Below are 21838 nucleotides of genomic sequence, written 5' to 3' on the forward strand. Positions count from 1 at the left end.
CCAACAGGCATATGAAAAGATGCTCAAGATCATTAGCTATCAGGGAAATGCAGATCAAAACTACAATGAGGTATCACCTCACTCCAGTCAGAATGGCTATAATTAACAAGACAGGAAACAACAAATGTTGGAGAGGATGTGGAGAGATGGGAACACTTGTACACTGCTGGTGGGAGTGCAAACTGCCACTATGGAAAGCAGTATGGAGTTTCCTCAGAAAATTAAGAATAGATCTACCATATGATCCAGCTATCCCACTGCTGGGTATTTATCCAAAGAACTTGATAACACAAAGGCATAAAGATACCCGCACCCCTATGTTCACTGCAGCATTACACACAATAGCCAAGATTTGGAAGCAACCTAGGTGCCCATCAAGGGACGAATGGATAAAGAAGATGTGGTATTTATACACAATGGAATACTACTCAGCCATAAGAAATGATGAAATCTGGCCATTTGGGACAACATGGATGGACCTTGAGGTTATTATGCTGAGTGGAATAAGTCAGAGGGAGAAAGTCAAATACCATATGATCTCACTCATAAGTAGAAGATAAAAACAATGACAATCAAACACATAGCAACGGAGAATGGATTCATGGTTACCATAGGGGAAGGGGAGGAGGGCAAAAGGGCTGATTAGGCTCACATGTGAAGGGATGGACTATAATTAGTTTTTGGGTGGTGAACATGATCTAATCTACACAGAATTCAGAACATATTACGGTATACATCTGAAAGCTATATACTGTTTAAATTTTAAAAAAATAAAAATAAAAAAGAGGCCTGCCTTACAAGAAATGTTGAAAGGAGCCCTCCTACCTGGAAAAAAAAATGCATGGTTTACAAAGTTTTGAGCAAGGTGATAGACAGAATCAGAAAATTGCAACTCTAGATCAGAATAGGTTAGTAAACATTTAATTATAGCATAAAGGCTAAAAGAAAAGAGAGCACCAAAAATAACTATAACCACTTCAACCTAGTCACAAGCTCACAACACAAAAAAGGATAATTTGTGGCAACAAAAACATAGAAGGAGAAGAAAAAAGGGTGGAACCTGCATGGGCTAAAGGAGATAAGATGTTATTGGCAGAAAAAGGACTATCTCATCTATGAGATCATGTATACAAACCTTATGGTAACCACAAAACAGAAAATCAGAGCAGACCCACAAATCATAAATAAAGAGAAAATGAAGAAAAATATCACAGAAAACCGCAAAACTGAAATGGCAGACAGAAATACAAGGAAAAAGAAACAATGAAAATATAGAGCAACCAGAAAACAAAAGATAAAATGGCAGTAGTAAGCCCTCATATGTCAATAATCACTCCAGAAGAAAATGGACTGAATTCACCAAAGACACAGAGTGGTTGGATGGATTAAAAAGCAAGACCCAACAATATGCTGCCTCCAGGAAACATGTCTCAGCTCTAAAGACAAACATAGTCTCAGAGTAAAGGGATAGAAGATGATACTCCAAGCAAACAGTAAGCAAAAGAAAGTGGGTGTAGCCACATTTATATCAGACAAAATAATTTCAAGCCAAAAATGATAACAAGAGACAAAGATGGACATTATATAATTGTAAAAGAGACATTCCACCAAGAAGATATAACATTTATTAATATATACACACCTAACATATAAGCACCAAAGTATACAGACCAACAACAACAGACCTAAAGGGAGAAATTGACAGCAACACAATAATAGTAGGGGACTTTAATACCTCACCTACACCAACGGATAGATCATCCAGGCAGAAAGTCAACAAGTAAACACCGGCCTTAAATGAAAGATGACACCAGATGGACTTGATATATATAGAACATTCCACCCAAAAGCAGAACACACATTCTTCTCAAGTGCACATGGAACATTCTCAAAGATAGACCACCTACTGGGAAACAAAACAAGCCTCAATAAATTTAAGGCTGAAGTCATATCAAAGCATCTTTTCTGACCACAACATTATGAAATTAGAAATCAACTACAAGAAGAAAGCTGCAAAGTCACAAATATACGGAGACTAAACAACATGCTACTGAGCAACTACTGGATCAGTGAAGAAATCAAAGTAGAAATCAAAAAATACCTGGAGACAAATGAAAATAAAACACAACATACCAAAATTAATGGGATGCAGCAAAAGTGGTACTAAGATCAAAGTGTATATAGCAATACAGGCCTACCTCAAGAAACAAGAAAAATCTCAAATAAACAATCTAACTCTATACCTAAAAGAACTAGAAAAAGAAGAACAAACAAAGCCCAAAGTCAGTAGAAAGAAGGAAATACTAAAAATCAGAACAGAAATAAATGAAATACAGACTAAAAAGACAATAGAAATGATCAATGAAACTAAGAGCTGGTTCTTTGAAAAGATATACAAAATTGACAAACCCGTAGCTATACTAAAAAAAAAAGAGAGAAGGCTCCAATCAACAAAATCAGAAATGAAAGAGGAGAAATTTTAACTGATACCACAAAAATACAAAGGATTATAAGAGAATACTATGAAAAGCTATACGCCAACAAGTTGCATAAACTAGAAGAAACAGATAAATTCTTAGAGTCATACAACTTCCCAAAACTGAATCACAAAGAAAGAGAGAATCTGAAAAGACCAATCACAAGTAAAGAGATTGAAACAGTAATCAAAATCACAAGGAGCTGAAGTCCAGGACCACACAGCTTCTCAGCTGTGTTCTACCAAACATTCAAAGAAGATTTAATACCTATCCTTCCCAAACTCTTCCGAAAAACTGAAGAGCATGGAATACTTTCTAACTCATTTTATGAGGCCAACATCACTCTAACCAAAACTGGACAAGGATAACACAAAAAAGGAAAAATTACAGGCCAGCATCACGGATGAACATAGATGCAAAAATCCTCAAAAAAATATTCGCAAACCAAATACAACAATACATTAAAAGCATCATACACTATGTTCAAGAGGGATTTATTCTAGATACACAGGGATGGTTCAACATCCACAAATGAATGTGATACCACATTAACAACATGAAGAATAAAAAGCACATGATCATCTCAATAGATGCAGAGAAAGCAACTGACAAGATTCAATATCCATTTATGATTACAAAAACTTAATAAAATGGGTATAGAAAGAAAATACCTCAACATAATAAAGGCCATATATGACAAACCCGCAGCCAACATCATACTCTACTGTGAAAAACTGACAGCTCTTTCTCTAAGAACAGGAATAAAACAAAGATGCCCATTCTCATGACTCTTATTTGACATAGTACTGGAAGTTTTAGCCAGAGCAATTAGGCAAGAAAAAGAAATAAAAGGAATCCAAATTGGAAAGGAAGAAGTAAAACTGTCACTATTTGCAGATGACATGATTCTATATATAGAAAACCCTAAGGAATCCACCAAAAAAATTATTAGAAATAATTAACAAATACAGTAAAGTATCAGGGTACAAAATCAACATACCCATTTCTATACACTAACAACCAACTAGCAAAAAGAGAAATCAAGAATACAATCACATTTACAATTGCAACAAAAAGAATAAAATACCTAGGAATAAACTTAACCAAGGAGGTGAAAGATTAAGATTTAAACACTGAAAACTATAAGACATTATTGAAAGAAACTGAAGACATAAAGAAATGGAAAGACATTCTATACTCATGGATTGGAAGAATAAACATAGTTAAAATGTCCCTATTACCTAAAACAATTTACAGATTCAATGCAATCCCAATCGGAATCCCAACGACATTTTTCATAGAAATAGAACAAAGAATCCTAAAATTTATATGGAACAGAAGACCCCGAACAGCCAAAACAATCCTGAAAAAAGAACAAAGCTGGAGGGATCACACTCCCTGAATTCGAAATATACTACAAAGCAATAGTAATCAAAACAGCATGGTATTGGCAGAGAAAGAGACACACAGATCAATGGAATAGATTTGAAAGCCCAGAAATAAATACACACACACACCTCTCTGGACAGCTAATTTTTTATGAAAGAGACAAGAACATACAATGGAGAATGGAAAGTCCCTTCAATAAATGGTGTTGGGAAAACTGGACAGCCATATGCAAAAGAATGAAAGCAGACCATTATCTTTCACCATACACAAAAATTAACTCAAAATGGATTAAAGACTTGAATCTAAAACCTGAAACCATAAAACTCCTAGAAGAAAATATAGGCAATACACTCTTTGACAATAGTCTTAGCATTATCTTTTCAAATACCATGCCTCCTCAGACAAGGGAAACAAAAGAAAAAATAAACAAATGGGACTACATCAAACCAAAAAGCTTCTGCACAGCAAAGGAAACCATCAACAAAATGAATGACAACCTACGAACTAGGAGAAAGTATTTACAAATTGTATATCTGGTAAGGGGTTAATTTCCAAAATACATAAAACACTCATAGAATTCAACAACAAAAAAAACAAACAAACTGATTAAAAAGTGGGCAGAGAATATGAACAGATTTTTTCCAAAGAAAATTTACAGAGATCCAAAGGCACATGGAAAGATGTTCAACATCACTAATATTAGGGAAATGCAAACCAAAATTACAGTGAGATATCACATCACATCCATCAGAATATCTATTATTAAAAAGAGAAGAAATAACGAACGTTGGAGAGGATGTGGAGAAAAGGGAACCCTCATACACTGCTGGTAGGAAGGCAAACTGGTGCAGCCACTATGGATAGCAGTATGGAGATTTCTCAAGAAACTAAAAACAGGGGCCAGCCCTGTGGCCGAGGCCCAGGGTTTTGCCGGTTCGGATCCTGGGCACTGACATAGTACCGCTCATAAGCCATGCTGAGGCAGCATCCCACATGCCACAACTAGAAGGACCCACAACTAAAAAAATATACAGCCATGTACCAGGGGGCTTTGGGGAGAAAAAGTAAAAAGTGAAAAAAAAAAGAAACTAAAAACAGAAATACCACATGATCCAGCTATTCCATTTCTGGGTATTTATCCAAAGAACATGAAAACACTAATTCGAAAAGATATATGCACCCCTCTGTTCACTGTATCATTATTCAAAATGGCCAAGACTTGGAAGCAACCTAAGTGCCCATCAACAGATGAACGGATAAAGACGTGACATATATATATATATATATATATATATATATATATATATATACACATACACACAAAGGAATACTCCTCGGTCATAAACAAAAAGGCAAAATTATGCCATTTGCAACAAGATGGATGGACCTTGATGGTATTATGCTAAGCTAAGTAACTCAGAAAAGTACAAATACCATATGATTTTACTTATATGTAGAAGATACACAAAGAAACAAACACACAGAAACAGAAAACAGATTGGTGGTTACCAGATGGGAAGTGGCGTGGGAGGGAGGGCGAAAGGGGTGTGGTCATGGATGGAAATTAGACTTTTGGTGGAAAACACGATGCAGTCTATACAGAAGCAGAAATATAATGATGTACATCTGAAATTCACACAATGTTATAAACCAACGCGACCTCAATAAAGTAGAAAATAAATTTAAATTTTCCAAAAAATTATATAATATATAAATTTATCTATTTTTAAACATTTTATCAGATGTTTGCAATTGAAGATTCTTCTTGGTATTCAGATAAAAGTCTTTTTTTCTATCTATCAGATTACATTGAGTCCTTCATAGAGAACATCATCAGCGTTCCAAAATGTCCTTGGTATTATCCAACAGGATAATAACTGAACTATTTGTCCATCTTTTCATTGCTGGGAACCTTAACAATACATCTAGAGTAACTGCATGTCTGCCAGAATCTCACTTAATCCATTTAAGATTGAAATCCACTTAAAAATTCTATGCTGAAGATTGATTTTCAGTTTGTCAAGACTAAAATTACATACCTCCCGTCATGATTATAAATCACAGTTGCGTTATATATCAACAATAATTAAATGTCCAAGTATCTATCTACTTAACACACACACACACACAAAAACCCAATCTGCATCTATTTTCATATACTTACAAGTGAAATAATAAGACATATAATTACAATGATCAGACACAAAAAGTTTACAAAAAAGTCTGAATGCCAGTTTCCATTTTTATTAATGTTTATAGATAATGTAAACATATAAAATTATTTCAGATCATGGACCCATGAGCCTAGGCTGAATCTTACAATCATACACACCCCAAGCATGACTGAACCTCAAAGGCTTGTATCTAAATTGACGTGGAAGACAATAAAGGAGGAATGGTGACGAGTAACCTGATGGGGTCATGAGCATTAGTGCAGCTGGGAGAAAAGAACAAAGTAAGAAACACCAATTCAAAGTAAACTGTGACCAACACTTTGCAGGTAAGAACTTAAGAAGTAATTAAATGTAGGGACTAACTTTCAGGACCGCTCTACTCCCCTCTAGCTCACTATAACATCAAAAGGCAATATCCAGTAACACCAAATCTTGGTCTAAGATGTGTTTCCTATAAAAGTGTTTGGCCTCACTTTGTTTTTTAACCTCAAGTGTTTTCTACAAGAACAAAAACAACCTCAAATGTTGATACAGCCACATGTTTAAATTACCAAAACATAAAAGTGCCCAAACTAGCTCAGAACCCTTTAACATCTTCCCACTCCCAAAAGGGTAAGCCTTAGCTATCCCACCAAGAGTCTTAAGGAATCTTTTGAGGCTGTCTCCTCTTCTGTACTCTGCATTCTTTTGCTCTCTTCTGATCTGTAAAAGTCCACTGATCTGTGCCTCTTAGACTGCCAAGCCTTTCTAGGCGGACACTAAGGTTTAGATTCTCAGATTGGCTCTCCAACCCAGCAGTGACCTTCAATTTTGCCTTTCAGATCTTTCTTGACTCCATGCTACTGGCCATTCCTACCTATCCCAGTGTTTACTCAGGCATCTGGAACCTCTGCCTGAATCCTACGTCCCACTCCCCTAGGTGTCCAGGAAAAAAGGAGTTCAAACAAATAAGACACTGAGGCAATAATATGCTTATGCATCATTTTGTGAGGGTTGAAACAAATCCCACTTCAAAAGGGACTTTGATTGCCAAATTAATACTCCTTTTGGGTGAATAATGGGTTAGACCAGGATCACCTGCACTGCACAATTCCAGGGAGCACCATTCATATGTATTTATAGCACGTTTGCATTGTTTACAACATCTATGTTTCAGGGGCTGCAATTCACATAGAATACAATATAAATGGTGCCCACGATTTTTTGCCATATCATGCTGTCAAGTGAAGCCACACTTAACTGAATCCCAAATCATTATGATATCTTCAGTTTTCGAGGGGGTTTTTTTTGGTGAGGAAGATTGGTCCTGAGCTAACATCTGTTGCCAATCTTTCTCTTTCTGCTTGAGGAAGATTATCACAGAGCTAACATCTGTGCCCATCCTCCTCTATTTTGGATGGGACACCACCACAGCAGGGCTTGATGAGCAGTATGTAGGTCTGAACCCGCGAACCATGGGCTGCTGAAGCAGAGCACACAAACTTAACCACTACACCACTGGGCCAGCCACCAAAGTTTTCGTTTTTTAATTTCAAAACTAACATTACATAATTCCTGGTAAGTATAGGTAAAACAAAATAAGATCAGAGTGTCTCCCTCCTCATTATCTATCTGAAAAAACAAAAAATAGTTTTAAAACAGAGCAAAACAAAATTCATGAGCAGAAACTTTAGGAAGGGGGCACAACTTCAAGCCAAAGTTTTGTAGCCCAAGAAGAAACAGAAGATTTTGCAGTAAAGCTTGAGATGAGATAATCTTGCCCAAATGGCAAAAACAATACTAGTGATTAGACAAAATCTTGAGAATTCTTGATCATACGTCAGTATTGGAAGAAAAGATGATGAGGCTGGAGAGAAATGGTGAAGAACTATACAGTGAACCAGTCTCTCCCTCAGGCTCGGTGCTGAAATAGGCGATCAAAACAAACACAGCGTGCAGGGTCAGCCCCACGGCCAAGTGGTTCAAGTTCTGTGCACTCTGCTTTGGTGACCTGGGTTTGCAGGTTCAGATCCCAGACACAGACCTACCCCACTCATCAGCCATGCTGTGGAGGCATCCCACATACCAAATAGAGGAAGATTGGGACAGACGTTAGCCCAGGGCCAATCTTCCCCAAGCAAAACAACAGAAAAAAAGAGGAAGACTGGCAGCAGATGTTAGCTCAGGGCAAATCCTCCTCATCAAAAAACAGAAAACAAAAACAAATGCAGAGTATATTCTCCCCCTGGAAGTAAGATACATGGCCCCCTCCACGTGAAAGGAAAGGAAAAAGACCTATATACTGCTTTAAAGAAAAAAAAAATTTGAAGCCAAAATCCAACCAAACAAAAACTGACTCAAAGAAATCAAGAATGAAGCCAGTAAAGTTGGGGCTGGTAAGCTCTGAATCTATTTAAACGTGGAAGCAAGGCTTTTTCTTAAAGTTGGAATTATGGTTACAGAACACAATATAAATATTATAAACTTTAATAATGTAAAAATAACACAAAATTAACAAAACTCAGGAGGGCAAGAGGAGCTGAGTTGAAAATAAATGTATGAAGTTAATTTTCTCATCTTTCACAGCAAGGAGCAAATCAATACTATCTAAAATGGAAATGTATAGTTTTTTAAAAGTATTTTAATTTCTTAATATTTTTCATAATCATTTTCAACACTTGCGAATATTTCCTAATGAGCCCTCTAAAGCTGACGAAATGATTTACAAAAGTTTCATAAACCCTCTAGTTTCACGTTTCTTTTTCTTCTATTAAATTCAAATAAGATTAAATATAATACTTCTTCCTAAAAAGTAGCACATGCAATATGATGCGTCCACTAATCCACTCATCCCTCTATCTCTATGGATCCATACAGGCACAAAGATGACTAGTGTGCATCCAACAGTTAATTTCTGAGTGATGTGATTACTACGTGGCTTTTAAATTTTCCTCTGTACTTTGCTGCACTGTTTGGTTTATAAAACATGCACCATTTTTATTGAAAGAGAATACACTGAGTGAGAAGGTCCACTGAAGGTTTTGCATGTGCTCAGGATAACCCTTCAGACTTTCAGAAAGAAAAGTCTGCTGAGCACCATAACCGACTGAGTCTACAAAGTTCTTCCAGGATAACACCAAGAAAAATGGGGAACCAAAAATACTATAATTCCAATATTTACCAACTCTTAAAATAGTGATCAAAACATTCACAAGAGAGGTCTTTTCTTAACCATGATGTGGTCTTTGTGATCTTAGAGCGGTCACACTTCATTACAGCTACCACAGAATATTTCCACTTACACAAGGCTATATTTGGGTTTCAATACAACAATATTTCAAAGCAGCAAAATATCATTTTATGAATAGTCTATCTTCTATTTTACTTTTAATAAGGAACTACTCCTAAATCCCCCTAAATGAAAGACGTATGTCCAAGGAAAGGGGAAAAGATATAGCTCATCTAAGAAAAACTGCGTATCTGTGAATCAAAACTACAAATTTTATGTATGAATTATCTAATATATTAAAGTAAGATACATACCAGCAGAGGTGCTTCCATTGTCTTAATAAATTGATGAATGTTCAGTGTAGTCAATGGCTGTTCCATTAGTGTCCTTCTACACAGCTGGGTCAAGTCCAAGACCACTTTACAATGAAAAAAGTAGAGATGTGCATATTCTATATCCTTGGCACTGCAAATTAAAAATTAGAGACAGACCCACTGAAGTTCAACGTGTGGTCCTTCTACCATCCAGAAAGACTTAACAACAAATCTCTTTGTCTTAACTTTCATGCTTTTGAATTACTGTTTTAGCAAAAGCCTAAGACAGTACAGTCATGTGCCACATAATGATGTTTTGATCAATGATGGACCACATATACAATGGTGGTCCCACAAGATTAGTACCATAGAGCCCAGGTGTGTAGTAGGCCATACCATCAGGTTTGTGTAAGTGCACTCTATCATGTTTGCACAGTGACAAAATTGCCTAATGACACCATATCTCAGAATGTATTGCCATTGTTAAGCAAGCATTGTTTAAATAGATTCAGAGCTTACCAGCACAATCAAAATAAAATGGACCTAAGAAAACAAGAGGATATAAACAATTTGAGTTATATAAACAATTTTTTTCCTGAACTTTTTAATATAGTAGCTTCTAACTTAGGTTTTAAGTGGGTCTACACAAATTTTTTTTAATATAAAAGACTGTCACCTTGAGGACAATGAGATTATCTTCAAACATAATTGCTTTTCTAGACCTATGCCAAATAAAGCTGTGTAACATAAATTTTCTGGGTTTAATCTAAACCCAAATCTGTTTTGAATAACTTCAGTCAAAACATGCTTTAAGATAAAAGCCATGTGACACTTTGTGGGAGTTTGAGTCTGTATCTGAAATATTACAAAACTCATCAAATATGGCTTATAATTTGAGTTTTGGCATTCCATTCAATATGAGAATTCAAAGATAAACTTATAGTGGATAAGCAAAGTTTGCCAAATTTAAAATAGCATTTAAAAAATTTCCATATGGCACTAGTAGGGTTTGGCAAAATATTGCAAATTTTTGGTTTTCTATTTAATTTTTGTTGGTTTTTTTGTGTGTGAGGAAGATTGGCCCTGAGCTAATATCTATTGCTAATCTTCCTCTTTTTGCTGGAGGAAGATTGTCACTGAGCTAACATCTGTGCCAATCTCCCTCTATTTCTGTATGTGGGACACTACAGCATGGCTCGATGAGCCACCGGTGTGTAGGTCCACGCTTGGGATATGCACCCACAAATCCTGGGCCGACGAAGCAGAGAGTGCAAACTTAACCATTATACCACCAGGCTGGCCCCAAGTTTTTATTTTTAAAACATTATTTTAGGGGCTAGCCCCGTGGCCAAGTGGTTAAGTTTGCACGCTCCACTTCAGCGGCCCAGGGTTTTGCCAGTTCGGATCCTGGGCGCGGACATGGCACCACTCATCAGGCCATGCTGAGGAGGTGTCCCATATGCCACAACTAAAAGGACCCACAACTAAAAAAATATACAACTATGTACCAGGGGGCTTTGAGGAGAAAAAGGAAAAATAAAATCTTTAAAAAAAACATTATTTTAATTCTTGATAGATGCTTAAACTGAGCTCCAAGGTTCACTGATTTCAAATTTAATTACAAAGTAATTTCAAATAGATTCAATGGTTAAAGAAACACAAGTGAAATAAGTCCAAGAAATACAAATACCTTATGATTTCTCTCATCTATAGAAGATAAACACACACATAGATACAGAGAATGGATTGGCGGTTACCAGAGGGGAAGTGGGTTGGGGAGGGCAAAAGGAGTAAAGGGACACATGCGTACAGTGACGGACGGAAACTAGGCTTTTGGAGGTGAACACGATGCAGTCTACACAGAAGCAGAAACATAACGATGTACATCTGAAATTTACACAATGTTATAAACCAACGTGGTCTCAATAAAATAATTTTCAAAAAAGAAAACTTTCTCTGCTTTACTTCTACATGGGCAAAACACTCCTGGGGGCAAGAGAGCCAAAAAACTGTATAATCCAGTTTCTCCACATCCAATTCCAAGTTCCTGGGAGAGGAGATCTCCTTTGCTCAGGTAAGCCAATGAACTGGTTGACCCTAGGTCAGGTGGCCACCTCTGATTTAACTGACTGTGACATGTATGGGGTGGGGGTAACACCCTTCTTGGCCTTATACACAGATTCTTTAAGAAGGGAATAGGGGACGGTAGCAGAAGTATGGTTGTCTCTACTGCATGCTGCCTCTTGTACTACCTATCATATACACCCTTCTTAACCCACATTAATTTCAAAGATACTCAAGCCCAATATGATATAACAATTAATATCCTAGACTTATCCAGTGTTATAGCCCCAGATATTGGAATACTGCCTAGCAAAAAGAAGGCATCCAATAAATATCTGTTGAATGAAAGAATGAACAAATGAAAGAAAAAAAATGCATTCACCTCTCCTCCAACCCAGTTATAGCCAACTACTTCATCTAGAAGTGATGTCATAGGACTATTGTATTCTGAATCCACAGTCCTTCCCTGTCATATCAGGTCCAGGTATGATTCCTCACCATCTTGTTATCCATGAATAAATGAGAATTTAAAAATCTCCAATATATCAGATACTCAAAAGTATATGAAAAACAGAATAACTGTACATTTTTTAATTCTCCTTTAAAAATGGAGGAAAGCAAAAACCCCTCCAGAACATGACCATGTTTGGTCAAAGATCAGAACAGATACAGAATATCTTGCTGAGGGGAATTTGTAAGGTAAATGACAGACCTATACCTTGCCAATAAATAACCACCCCTCTGTGTTTTAAGTGTGTCAGCATATTTGTAATTCTTCATTACCTAAAAAATAAAGAAGCTAGTAACACAAGAGCAAGTACAAACAATTATCCCTTGTGGGGCTTGCATAGAATCACCACAGGATGGAGAATAACAGGTTCCCTGATCCCAGGCTGGGAAACTGGCAGTCTACATTGAGAGTAGCAAAGCAATTGGCTAAAGTAGTGCTCATTCTATCTTGAGACTTGGCGACCACTTACGGTAAAGCTTTATGGTACTATCAGCAAAATTCTCAAATTGTTAAAAACATGAATTCTTAGACAAACAGTAAACATGCATCAAAGTTTTATTTAACTCATTAATGAGCGAACCAGCAGGATGACAGTTCAATAAGAGACTAACGGAAAAAGGAATGTGGGTTAATGTCACACAGAGCAATGAAAATATAACTTCTCTTTGTAGGAAATTTATTCTCTGCCTACTCACTGCCCCCAGAAAATAATTCCATTTTATTAGTTGTCTATGCACTAACCTCTAAATTTAGAGTTCTAAAATGTCTGTGACTTAATTAATTGTGTGTGGTATATCAAATAGTCACTATTTTCAGAGAGGTCAGCAGGAAGACTCACTAAAAGCTCTTGCATGGTATAAAAAGGTCAGACACTCACCATTTTGCTTTGCTTTGGATTAATTTTCCTAAAGAGCATTTTGAAACTAAAGACTTTAAAATGCACTGGTTATTCCTTCTGTCTTTAAGTATTAAAAGAAAGAAAAACTTGAACCCTAGACTGCCCAGCCAAAAACAGTTAAAAGAAGCCCTCTACCTAAAACCGTAAACTACAAACTAGACAAGGAAAATAATCATTTAAAACATTCTGTTCAAAAACTGTACTTACATATATTCAAGATTATTCTGACAAAGTAATTTACAGAACTCTCAGAAAGAATTTCTGGAGCTTAGTTATAAAAGCTGTTATTTTGTCATCTATCTGATCACTGTGGGAGACCTAATCTACTTGGCTACTCACAGGATCACATCCTGTGGCTTACCCATATTCTCGTCATTCACCTTAGTCTAACACCACTTCTCTATATTTAAATAGATTTTCAGACTGTACTACAGAAGATAGTAATGAAAGGGATTTCAGGTTTCATTTACATATTCACATCTGCTTACGAATCCCCTCAGATAAGCCCACACTGTAAGAGTACGATGGAAATGTTGAATAAGTAATGTGAAATAAGTGAACTTAAAATTGTTGACATATGCCCCTCATACATACCCAATACTTTCCAAAAGGGCAATTTCTGTGGTTAAGACAAATTGGTATGTGGTCCCGTACACAAAAGCAGCTTCCATGACCGCTCTGTGCTCTGAAGAAGAGATAAGGGAGTTGGGAGAGAAGAGGAGTTACTCGGTGTAACTCTGCGTAAGCTTCTATTCTGAATACTGCCCTACATCCTTTTACATTCTATTATATTTAAAGAAAAATCCTTTGTAGGGATATCAGTTGGGAAAATGCAGGCAATTAAAGAAGTTATGAAAAGTTTATTCTATTCAAGGTAAGAGAAGAATTAAGAGAGAGTAGAAAATGAGTTATACTTGAGAATATAACATACGACAAATCTGTGATAATTTCTTCCCAGTAGTAGGGAACAGAATACGAATCTACCACACAACTTCCATATGTTATATTTTATATATGTATATGTTTGTGCATTGTTTCTAAGGTATTTTTTAATCAAACTTATATATATAGTTTAAAGAGACCATTCTATAAGGCAAATTAAGCAAAACAATTTTCTCTACCCTTGACCCCATTTCCAATTCCCAAGGGACAACTACTTTCAACTCTTTTCTTGTTTATTTTGGTATTTACCTCCAAGTCCCTAAATGATATTCTTATACTCTTATTTCCTGGTACTTTTTCTTAAGTGTTACTATTATCTATTGATGTCCCCATGGAAGATGATAAATTATCTCTCTTTTCCGAAACACACTCGAAAAACGCACACACTTCTATCCCCTCAACTCTCCCGATATAATTCGAATTTTTATTAGCTCAAGAGTCAGTATTTACATTGTTATGATTCAGTAAATACTATCTACAAAGGAGCCATACAGTACAAAATGAATGCTTTTCCTTTTTTTGAACAACTTTTTTCACTACTAATAACTATCTTTTTTTATTTTTGTTTAGATTTCTTCCTAATTTATTCCTAAATTCTTCCACAATTGTCTAACCCTCTCAGTACTTTCAACGTATCATGTATCCTATCAATTCCCTTTTCTTCAAGACACTTCTGCAGAGCCTTCTGATTTGCTCCAATATGGACTATTACTACTTGACCTGCTGGACCACTTTCATTACAGGAACTCACTTTATCATCATCCTGGGATTCTCTTATTCTCTCTCTTGTGTTAGGTCCTTTGCCCTGTTACCCACATCTTCTCAACTGATTTGCTCCATTGCTCCCATTCTCTAGCACCTTCCTGTGAGAGGATATATGGAATACTCATTTTTTGTGACCTTGTACTTCTGAAAGTGTCTTTACTATACTTTCGTAACTAACTATAGTTGTCTTCATATAGAGTTCTAGGTTCAAGTCATTTCCCCTGAGAATTTTGAAAGCATGCTCCATTTCTTCAGTTTTCAGGTCTGTAATTGAAAAGTCCAATGCCATGCTGATTCTTGATCCATTAACTACAAACTCTTTTTTTCTTTCTGGAAGATTTTAGAATAGCGTTTGTTTCCAATTTTTCTGAAATTTCAAAATGAAATGCTTTGGTGTGGCTCTACACTCATGCACTATGCTAGGACTCAATGGGCCCTTTCAATTTGGAAGCACAAATCCTTCAGTTCTGGGAAATGTTCTTAAAATATTCTTAAAGATTCCTTCCTTTTTCCTATTTTATTTTCCCTTTTCTTCTCACTGCCATTTCTAGGCAGTTATCTTCCCTGTCCCCATCTAATTTCCTAGCACTTGAATCACATGTCATCAGATTATTCCACTCACCACTCTATCTTGTTGGAGTCATCTAAACCCTGGCAAGGGTCACTCCCCATCATTCACAATGAAAAATTTAGCTTCTGTCACACTGTCACTCTGTGCAATACTACTCCTATCCTAATCCTTGGTGATTTTATTATCCCCATTGATGATCCTTTGAAAATTCTACCCTCTAAGTCCTTGGCCTTCTCTAGAGATTCCAATGATGTCTCTTCAACCCTATCTTAACCCTAACTTCAACCCACTGCTATGGTCCCACTCCAGGCCTTGTAATTACCAATTACTGCAAACCCCTCCAAAATCTCAATGTCTGGCATCTTCCCCAGACACACACCCATTCATCTCCAGGTCACTCTGTCTAGTATGTAACTCTAACCCCCTAGGACCTACAATCTTACCACTTGTCACTGTCCTTCACCTCTCTCCAGTCCTCTCTTCCTTTTTAACCCAGTTTAAATTCCATGGTCAATCTTTCTAATCACTCCCATCTGCCTAAAACATAATCCAAGTTAAATCAAATACTCTGCCTATTCTGTACTTACACTCACAAAAGCAAACATGGCTGAAGGTAAAAGTGAACAAAAACCTGCTGACATCATCCTGCTAATGGTCTCACTTTAGATTACTGACATCAACTATTATTGCTGCCTAGCAAGCATTCTTTATTTCCAGGCCTCCTAAACAACTATTTTGTCTCTTCTCTCCTCAACTATCTGATGACTTTACTTCTATTTCATTGAGAAAACAGATCCAATTTTAAAAAATCAAAAAAAACTTCCACAAGCTCCCAACACCATATCTATCTGCCCACATTCTTAAATTGATGCCCATATTCTCTACCTTCCCTCGTATCATCACGGATGAATTTTCTGTGCTCCCAGCAGAGAACCACCCTTCCCCTTGCTCACTAGGTTCCATCTCCTCTTGTCTAAAAGATGTTGCTCCAGTAACTCTCCCCTTTCTCCTACATGATGCATTTTCCCCTTTCTATTAGATCTTTTTCATCAATATACAAATATGCTTCTTAGAAAATTTTTCACTTGATCCCACATACTCTTCCAGCCACTGCCCCATTTTTCTCCCTCCCTTAACAGCAAAACTTCTCAAACGAGTCTGTTTTCAGTCTCCAGTTGCTCTCTACCTCTTCTCTTATACCCTATCAGGCATTCATTTACCTTCTCATCCTACAAAACTTGCAGCTTGCCAAGGTCCCCAATAACCTCCATATTGCTAAGTATAATGGCCAATTGGCAGTTCTTATCTTAATTAGCCTTTCAGCATCATCTGACACAATTGTTGCTATCTCTTCCTTAAAATCCTTTCTTCACTTTGCTTACAGGCACTCCTACCACATAGACCTTCCTTCTGCCTTCTTTCCTGGTTCCTCCTCACCTCACTGACCTATTAAGTGTTGAAATATCTAACAAGTTCAGTCGTCTTTTTTCCACCTAGCCTCACTCCCTATGTGATCTCCTCTGGTCTCACAGCTTTATCTCCCAAATTTATACCTCTAGTCTGTGTCCCTAAATCAAATGCAGACTAGTAACATGCAACTACCTTGTTGATATCTCTACTTGGATGTCTAATGGGTATTTTGTAAGTAAAACATCCAAAAGTGAATTCCAGAACTTCCTCTCCAAACTATTTCCAGTCTTTCCCTCTGCAATTTCTCTCTCATTCCACATCCAAAATGTCAGCAAATTCAGTTGGTCCTATGTCCAAAATACTGCTAACATTCAAATTTATCACCTCCTCCATTGTGAACACCCTGGTCTAAGCCACCCACCATCATCTATTGCCTGCATTATTGCAGTAACTTCCTAATTTTCTGCCTTAGTCTACCATTGCTCCTTCCAATCTATTCCAAACACAGAAGTCAGATTGATCCTGTTAAAATATAAAGCAGGGAGTCCGGCTCTGCTCTGGCAGAGTGAGCCCTCTATACCTCATCCCTCTCACTGATTACAACTACAGTCTCTGGACAAAATACAATCACTTGAGGGCCCTGAAAAGTAAACAGAAACAGGCTGATTGTGGAGAATTATTTTACAAGTGTTATTAAATTCAGTGGCACGCTGTGTAACCCTCAAGTTTTATGTTTATAAAAATTGAGATTTCCAATAAATGATTTTATTTCACAGAGCATATACAATTTTTAAAATGTCTTTAACAACACTTTATATTAACATGGTCAAGTTATTACCATTAACAAATAAAAGTCCTGAAAGCATAACTATAATTTGTTCATAAAATGTTTAGAAACTTCTTTACGACAAAATTACATATTAATGCTCAAGGTGATGTCATCAAAATTAGACTTTTTTTTAAAAATCAAGAAAAGTATGTCATAAACAGCAAATACCAATATAAAAAAGAAAGCCAGTCAGTCAACAACATTTACCAAATACTATAAACTACTGTGCCTGATATTAGGAGTACTGTAAGGTAATAAAAATATCTAACATTTTCAGAGCACCTACTATACAACAGGAACCATTTTCATTTTTCAAACTCTTTTGGTCATCATATTAATACCAAGAGACAGGTACAATTATTTTCACCATCTTAGTGACTAGAAAACTAAGGTTAAGTAAGTTGTCCAAGACCACACTGTAAATAATTGGCAGGGCAAGGAGTCTAACTTCAGCAGTCGGGCTCCAGAGTTCTCATTCAACTCCCATACTATGTTGCCCGTTTAAAGAAAGAAAACATAAAGAAGCTTTAAATTTATTTTAAAGTATTAAGAGTGTGGTCAAAATACACTTAAGTCCTTCAACATAGTCACACAGGTACAGAGGCACAGCAAAGACTAAAGTAAAAGTCAATAATACCTGGCGTTCCAACGGCTCTGACGTATGAGAATGCAATGTCTGCTTTTCCTTTCAGAGCATTTTCCATGTTCTGAAGGTCTTCCAGGGTGGTAATATATTTTACTTCATTAAAAAGAAGAGCACTGAAATAAACAGACATTCAATTAGTAGAAAAATCTGAAACATATATATACTTGTTAAGTTAAAGAACCTAATCAAAAAAGAAATTTAATTCTTTTGAACAAGTCATCAGTAGTTAAGAACCTAAACATTTTAATACTGAATTAAAATCACTCTCTAAATCCTTAGTCTGTCCCTGAGAACATCAACCAGGGACAGTTGTGAGAAATAGTGCTCATTCTTCATCACGACACCTCAACATATGTAAACCATATTCGCCAACGTCCTAGTCTGGCCGAATAATCCCTCTTACAGATCCCTCAGCCTTGAACACAGGTGAGCCCTCACACGGCTGAATTTCTTTAGGAGTTTAGGCTTCTTTCCATGGCCTAAGAGCCCCGCATGACCTAGACCTTGACTCCTTCTCCTGCCTCATTTTGTTCTACTGCCCCTCGTGCCTACCATACCTTAGGCACATCTCAAGGCCTTGGCACACACAATTCTCTATGCTGAAAGCTATTCCCCTGCTCCTTCTCAGACATGTGGTATCGGCTTAAACATCACCGCCTCAGAGAAGCCTTCCCTGTTAGTCCCATGTAAGTAGGTCTGTAGTACCTTCCTCTTCCATGTCATACTATTTAACTCCTTCATAGTACTTATCACAATTTATATTTATTTATTTATTTACTTGTTTATCTCTGCCTCTCTCTTTAAACTGTTACCTTCTTGAGGCAGAGACCATTCATATTTTAACATTATATCTGTAATAACTTAGAATAGAGCCTAGTGTGCTGTAAGTAAGCAATAAATATGTGTTAAATGAAAGAAAAAATAGGACAGAATTATTTATTCCCATTCTTCATTTGAAGAAATGCAAGTTCAAAACACTGAAGAGCTTATTAACTTAAAAACACATTTCCTAAATCAAAGATCAAGGAACAGAACACAAAGTAAGTCTTCTCACACCTAGTTCAGTGATCTTTCTACCTTACCGTAATTCTTGTAAATCATCTTTCAATGTGTAAATCACACTAATTAACTATATTTCTTCATCCAAAAGAATCTCTTATTTAAATTTTCCATTTCTATATAAATTCTCTATCCCTAATAACTTATTCCACTTAATCTGGAATGTGTATGTGTGTGTGTGTTTATTTTTGTTAGGCTAAACTCTAAGGATTTTTGAAAGTTGTTCCAAGTCCATATACTTAAGCAAAGGTTTACTCAACTATCTCCAATAAATTAGTCAAGCCTAGTTTCTTCTTACAGAAAATATGGCACTTCCCACTAATACAGCAGTTCTCAAACTTTTTTGGGCTCAGGATCCCTTTATACCCTTAAAAATTATTGAGTTTCTCAGAGGGCTTTTGTTTATGCAGGTTACAAATAGTTGCTAAAATATAAATTAAATTTGGAATTTTAAAATATTTATTATTTTTAAATAATAAACACCACTGCATGTTAATATAAATAACACTTTACTTTTAAAAATCTAAATTTCCCAAAACAACTATTTTCTAATGGAAAATAAATTTTCCAAAACAGAAGAAAATTTAGTGAGAAGAATGGCACTGTTTTGCCTTTTTGCTAATCTCTTTAATACTGGACTAAACAGAAGACAGCTAGATTTTCATATTTGCTTCTGCATTCAATCTATTGTGACATCACACAACATATCACGTAGCCTCTAGAAACTGCATTAATGAGAGAATAAAAGTGAAAAAAGGTAAATAATGTCTTATTATTAAAATATTGTGACTTTGTGGATACCCTGAAACCACTGCCCTCAATTACACTAGCTTAAATATTTACCTATTCATTACAGATTTCTTCAACTTTTAAAGAAAAATGTAAAACTGGATCTTCTATAATTCCCAGGGTTCTTGTTTGGTTTTTCATAGCAATATTTACTGAGCAGTACTCGCAATTTGCTAGATATTTTCACGTTCTCATTTAAATCCTCAGTGATATTCTTGGAATATTCTTTATTTCACACACACAAACATATACACACACAGAGGAAACAGTCTGAGGGATTAAGAAACCTGCTCCAGATTGTACTGGTAGTCACTGGTAGAGCTGAGATACAAATCCAGGTCTTCTGACACTAAGGCCAGAACTTTCTAAACTATGTTATTACTGACCACTTGTAAATGGGAAACCAGGTGAAAAGGGAGGCAACTAACAAATGACAAAGGCGTCTCAGTGGCAGTCTGGGCTACTGGACGCTTATTTGGCTAACAAGTCCAGAATTACCCGAGTTACCTCAAAGCCGTCGGGAGGTACCGTTGAGTGAACAGAATGGGACCTCACGTAAAGTCTAGGCTTGGAAATTGCATGCACCCATTCATTTTTATTGCTCCAGCAGCTCTAATCTATTTGCTTCAAAAATCAAATCTTGGAAGAGAAATCTCCCTAAGCTTTTTTCCCTCAATAAAGACAGGCAAATATAAATTAATAAATGCCAACATTTTGGGGGCACTCAAACATGTTAGGCATAGAACTAAGCACTTTAGAAGAGCAGCAATTTTATCAGTTTTGAGACTGCCCAGCTCTGAACTCATCTCTTTTGCTTTGGAAATTCCCAGTTTTCTAAATCTTCCTGGTGGACAGAGCCCAAGTCCCCTCAGAAAAGCTAATAATATCGTAAACTTGCTTTCCCAGGCTCTCTGCTGCAAAGCATGGCTATGTGACCCTGAAATTCTGGACCACGAGCTAGTGATAGAAAGGATCAGGGACAATGCAGGATTATTTTGAGAAGCAGTAGCAGCAACAGCCAGCTTCAAAGGCAGCAGTGACAACAGTGCCACTGACAGCCCCAGTGCAGGTGACGCAAGTGTGGCATCCAACGCTCAGCAGTAATGCAGCAGTGCCCCTCAACTAGCTCTGTGTCATGATTTTGACTGTAATTCAGAACTGCTCGAACTGTGAGTCCAGTTCTCCAGCCCTTCTAGTGAGCCTGAGGTTTCCTCTATCTGCTCCAAACCCCTTTCTGCTTCAGTCAGTCAGACCCAGATTCTGGGGCTTATAACTAAGAATGCTCAGCAACGCACTCTGTCTCATTTAATTTTCAGGGCAACCATCTGAGACCAGTACTATCATTAACTCCATTTTACAGATAAGGTCACGGGGCTCAGAGAGGTTATCTTGCCTAATGACCCAAAGTTCAGTAAGTAGTCATTAGGTAATAATAACCTAAAGTAATGACATTCATAAGCTAATGATCTCTGTGATTTTTCCCAGCAGCTTCCTAACTCTAATATATTTTCTAACATTAATTTCCAGAGCATAGAGACATCTAGGAATCTCTAGGATCCACTCCACAAGCCCGTACTCCTTCATTCTAGTTCCAAAGAGGAGAAACACTAACAGAAATAGGTGAAAGGAAAAGCCTTTCTTGGGATTTTCTTGCTTTAATGACGGGGTAATACAGTCTGGGGCTGCTCTGACTGGGGAGCCCTTCTTGCCCCAGAAAGGCTGCTTTTTTCCCTGGCATGCTTCTCCCGAGACTCTCCTATTACAACCATTAGGCAGACAAATATATGGCCAA

The 21838-nt window shown here is 36.8% G+C and overlaps 1 protein-coding gene across 10 annotated transcripts in view; it reads right to left on the reverse strand.

Moving 5' to 3' along the window:
- The window catches only part of TXNDC16 (thioredoxin domain containing 16), a 131768-nt gene that overhangs the window by 68851 nt on the left and 41079 nt on the right, over positions 1-21838 (reverse strand). For all 10 annotated transcript variants that reach the window (XM_005605180.4, XM_023627728.2, XM_023627732.2 and 7 more), the window contains 3 exons: positions 18190-18311; positions 13630-13720; positions 9563-9713 (listed from right to left, as the gene is read on the reverse strand). In XM_005605180.4, the coding sequence (XP_005605237.2) occupies positions 9563-9713; positions 13630-13720; positions 18190-18311 (364 nt within the window). The remainder of the gene's footprint in view (positions 1-9562; positions 9714-13629; positions 13721-18189; positions 18312-21838) is intronic.

This window comes from Equus caballus, chromosome 24 (assembly GCF_041296265.1).
Source record: "Equus caballus isolate H_3958 breed thoroughbred chromosome 24, TB-T2T, whole genome shotgun sequence".
In the NCBI taxonomy this organism is placed as follows: Eukaryota; Metazoa; Chordata; class Mammalia; order Perissodactyla; family Equidae; genus Equus; species Equus caballus.